Source organism: Citrus clementina, unplaced genomic scaffold (genome assembly GCF_000493195.1).
Source record: "Citrus clementina cultivar Clemenules unplaced genomic scaffold, Citrus_clementina_v1.0 scaffold_2, whole genome shotgun sequence".
In the NCBI taxonomy this organism is placed as follows: domain Eukaryota; kingdom Viridiplantae; phylum Streptophyta; class Magnoliopsida; order Sapindales; family Rutaceae; genus Citrus; species Citrus x clementina.
This window is the reverse complement of record NW_006262688.1, coordinates 27,898,721-27,902,923: the sequence shown is the minus strand read 5'-3', so window position 1 is coordinate 27,902,923 and position 4,203 is coordinate 27,898,721. Positions and strand designations below refer to the sequence as shown.

Here is a 4,203-nt window from a genome sequence, read left to right as displayed (position 1 = left end):
TTTGTGGACAGTTTCAATAGTAACATTTCCTGATGCCTGCTACCATGGAACAGATTAATCATTATTCGTCGTCAAAATATTGCAAGCTAGACTCATTGCAAGTAGCAGTTGTCTACCAATTTGACATTCATGATATCTGGTAAGCACATAAAATCTGAAGAGACACTTCAGAAAAGAAGAATAGAGCTGCAAATGTAACAAGCTTAAATTGAAAAAGGCTTGTACAAGAATTTTCAGAAAAGTGAAGCAGCTATCAGATGAACAACAACCTTTCTCACAATACATCTTTATACATGCTTTATGCTAATAATAAAGAACCTTGCAGAACATGTATGAGCCAATACTAAATGAAATTCAAGTTTTGATCAAGATGCTACTAATCTACCACTTAAAGTGTTCCACTATTTAAAAGATCAGCAAACCGAGCAAACTAATCACCTCTCCCTAAAAGATGGCACGATCAATCAACCATAAGCAGATAGATTTAGCTAACGGAGGTATAATGTAACAAGAAACAGCACAGCAGAGTGCACATACGCTGACATATATTGATAGGCAAAAACCTAAATACACCAAAAAGTTAATAAGAAAATAAAAGCTTTAACTAAACTAAGAAGTACCTCAGTCTCAAATCTCCCATTAATCAATTGAACAGCTTCTTTAAGCATTGATACATCAACATCCCCATTTGGTAGTGGGACAACCATATTATCCAGCATTATCCTGGTCAAGGAAGTCTTCATTTGAGATGCATACTGTAATACTTCGTTTACTTCCTCAAGTGTCCTGGTCTCAACCTGAATAATTAACAGAAAAAAGAAACACAACTCCGATAACAATATGAATATCTCATAAGTGCCTATTTCAAAACCAAAATTCAAAAAGAAAGGTAGATAATGGAATTCTGAGGGAAAACTGGGAAAAAAAAAAGAAAAAAAGAAAAAGGAAAAAGGTAGACCATGAACCATATCAAGTTTTTCAGATTAATTTAATTTAAACTTTTGCTTATAATTCTACTCTATAGAGGCTTTATAATCTACAGAAGACTATAAAATATTTCAAAATTACCTCAACCTCCATTTGAAGATTCTTTTGCCCTAGATACTCATCAACAGATCTAATGGCATTTATGATACCTCCAGCTGCTGATATATGATTATCTTTTATCATAACCATATCAAATAAACCCATTCTGTGATTCTTCCCCCCACCAATTAGTACCTATAATGAGAAAAATCTGCCAGGTAAACCAAAAAACTTATATCCAAACTAAATTAATAAACTCAAAACATTGGTAAGAAAGCAACGGTTTATGATCTACACCGCCCATTTATCCACCAAACGCAAAGTTGGAGCAGTCTTTCTCGTCTCTAAAATGGTTGCTGGATGTGCAACATCTGCCATTGCCTGCAGGAAGCAGCACATTGTTTATTATATCTCATCTATCCAACAAGGATAACATAACAATCAACATCTACCAGGTCCATGCCTTCATTCAGTATACTACATCACCAAAATCTAATTTGCATGTCTAATAATGAAATTCAGTCTGAGAATCTTTTTTAGTGTTAGTTCCTCATCCTATGTCATCCATAGTGTGTTAAATCTTAAATTGAGGTGCATAGGGCTAAAATTGTCTTAATGGCAATTCATAACACAAATGAGACTGAGATATAAAGGAGTGATAGCAAAAATGCTAGAATTCGACTACCCTACTTTTGGGTTTTCGGGGTTTTTAATAGCAAACCACCCCCCCCCCCCCCCCCCCCCCCCAAAACAAAAAAAAAAAAAAATTCATGCACACCACTTCAAAACATAGACTTAAACAACTTTGTCCTCTTCCATATCTGAACAGCAACAATCCAGATAAAAAGAAATGAGTATTCATTCTAACAGCCAAATATTGTCATCTGCAACATTTTCTTGATTTTATTGAAAAGTTCAAGGGAAAACGAAGACCCTAGTTAGAGTTGCTATTCCACTCATCCGCTGCATAAAGTTTAGCACTACTCTTTCAGCAATAACAATGCTGTGTGCCCGCCCTGCATAGAGGGAAGAGAGATAGTCAATCATAATTTATCAATGAAACCTACCAAAATGAATTTATTTTTCTTGGTTTACCTGAAACTTTGCCAAACTGCAATCCCTTATGAACATGATCTCCATCCTTTAGAGACCATTCCACCTGATAAGAAAATGTAGTACATTAAGAATGATAGAAAATGGGTATCACACAAATAAACTGGCCACAAAAATCATGCGTATTAATACCTTCAGAGAAGGATCAACCTCGTGAAATATCATCTCTGCCAGTGCAATCCCAGCAATGATACCATCTTCCTTTGCCAGGAAATGGGCTTCCACTTCCATGTCAAGTGGAATGGTAGCCATACAAGTTACATCCCCTGCACTAGTACCACACATCTTGCTAATATGACAGAATAACAATGCCTCACTATAGAAGACTTTATACCTTTATATTTACATGGAAAGCATATAGATCATAAAATAAATATAAGTTTGAACTTAGAAACATGAAAATGATTGAATTGAACCTCGATCCCCAGCATCTTCTGCAAGGGCTAGTTTGACAACACCCTTTAAATCATAGGTAGGATGTGAAGGAAGCTTTATTGCCGGGGACTCAAATCCAGGTTTTCTGATTCCAGTAGCCGACATTTTAACAACCTGCCTGCAAACATCGAAACAATTCAAATTAGGATCAATCAACAAACTAGTCAAAAGTGGTTTTTGGAAGCAAAAATCTCAAACAAACCTTGAATTAGTACAAAGGTGAGGCCAAACCAATGTAGAAATAGAAAGAATGCCTGGCATTAATGCTCTCTCTGAAGCTCCTATCAAGTGTGCAGACAACAGAGCTTCAATTATAACCTGTCCACAGGAATGACTGCTCTGCCAAATCAATAAACCAGGAAATAAAGGGAAAAAAAATGTTACCTTTAACCAAAGCAATAAAAGTAAAATCATTCATGCCTTGACAGATAGAATTTAATACATATATATTGGACAAATATACAGCAAATGTTTACATTCCATGAAATTAGATCAACAACCAAATAGTAGCGACTGTCCAAAATGAAACATAGAGGAATAGAGTTTTAAACTTGGCATCAACAAGTAGTAGCTAGCCTCAGTGTACATTACATCATAAACAGCTAAATTCTACATCATTTTAATTATTCCAAAACATATTACATATGGATAGTACATAATTATACATTCTATCCAGTAGTATACTTCTAGGTGTCCAGTCTTTGAAACCAGACCGCAGTTAAACGCTCATAATTATACATTCTATCAGCAGCATAAAAGTTTAATAACACATAGCTACTAAAAGCAGAACTCAGTACACTGACAACAGAATCCACAAGTAAATTAATCTAGCAATCTGACTTTGCCCCCCCGAGAACATCTTATTCGCGAGAAAGCAAAAGAAGCCTCAAAAATTTATTCTTTAAACGAGTAGAACTAATTATGTATAGGAGAAATTCTGCTGCCGAAAAAATTATGCTCAAATGCATAAGATAAAACGAAATGGTTAAAGCACAAAAGGGTCATCATTTTAGATACAAACAATAGCAAAGAAGAGTAGAGGTGAATAATTTGCCTCACCAGAGAATTTAATCGGGAAGTTGAGAATTTTTTTTGTAGAGGACTGAGCGGGGGTGGTTTCTTAGAAATCCAGCATTAGCAAACAAAACAAAACAAAACAAACGGGGCTGGTAACATTACTGAAGCATCGTAATTCATTGTTAAAGAATAGGATTGGTGGGCGGGTTTTCGAGCCCAGCTCAAGCCTATACTATTGATTACTAGCTTAGGTCCTTTTAAAGTTTGAACGGGCCGAACTTGGGCCGGGTCTGAACTTTTTTTTGTTAATATGAAATAAATTTTTAATAATTTTTTTTTTACATTAAAGATAATTCTCCAATACATAATATAATAATAGTTTTATACACAAAATATTAGTAACACAACATAATAAATATAAATACTAATATACTATTTTCAGTTTTTCTTTTTCTTTTTTATTTAAATTTATTTTATTTTTTATTTATAAATTAAAAAGTTCAGGCTTTCCTAGGCCTTATAGGGTTTTTCTCTTCATGTTAATTTTTACAAACTTCCTTATATTTAATTTAATTATAAAAATTAAATGAAATTATAATTAAAAGGTGTTAT

At 34.1% G+C, this 4,203-nt stretch overlaps 1 protein-coding gene across 1 annotated transcript in view; it reads right to left on the bottom strand.

The window, feature by feature from the left end:
- Positions 1 to 3,557, bottom strand: part of LOC18053557 (nicotinate-nucleotide pyrophosphorylase [carboxylating], chloroplastic) — a 6,811-nt gene extending 3,254 nt beyond the window's left edge. The window contains exons 1-10 of the mRNA XM_006448219.2: positions 3,372 to 3,557; positions 2,777 to 2,908; positions 2,556 to 2,692; positions 2,272 to 2,405; positions 2,122 to 2,185; positions 1,960 to 2,042; positions 1,324 to 1,407; positions 1,069 to 1,221; positions 621 to 797; positions 1 to 36 (exon numbers count right to left, since the gene is read on the bottom strand). The exon at positions 1 to 36 is cut by the window's left edge and continues 22 nt beyond it. Of these exons, the coding sequence (XP_006448282.2) occupies positions 1 to 36; positions 621 to 797; positions 1,069 to 1,221; positions 1,324 to 1,407; positions 1,960 to 2,042; positions 2,122 to 2,185; positions 2,272 to 2,405; positions 2,556 to 2,692; positions 2,777 to 2,908; positions 3,372 to 3,433 (1,062 nt within the window). The 5' untranslated portion in view covers positions 3,434 to 3,557. The remainder of the gene's footprint in view (positions 37 to 620; positions 798 to 1,068; positions 1,222 to 1,323; positions 1,408 to 1,959; positions 2,043 to 2,121; positions 2,186 to 2,271; positions 2,406 to 2,555; positions 2,693 to 2,776; positions 2,909 to 3,371) is intronic.
- Positions 3,558 to 4,203: the final 646 nt, after the last annotated feature.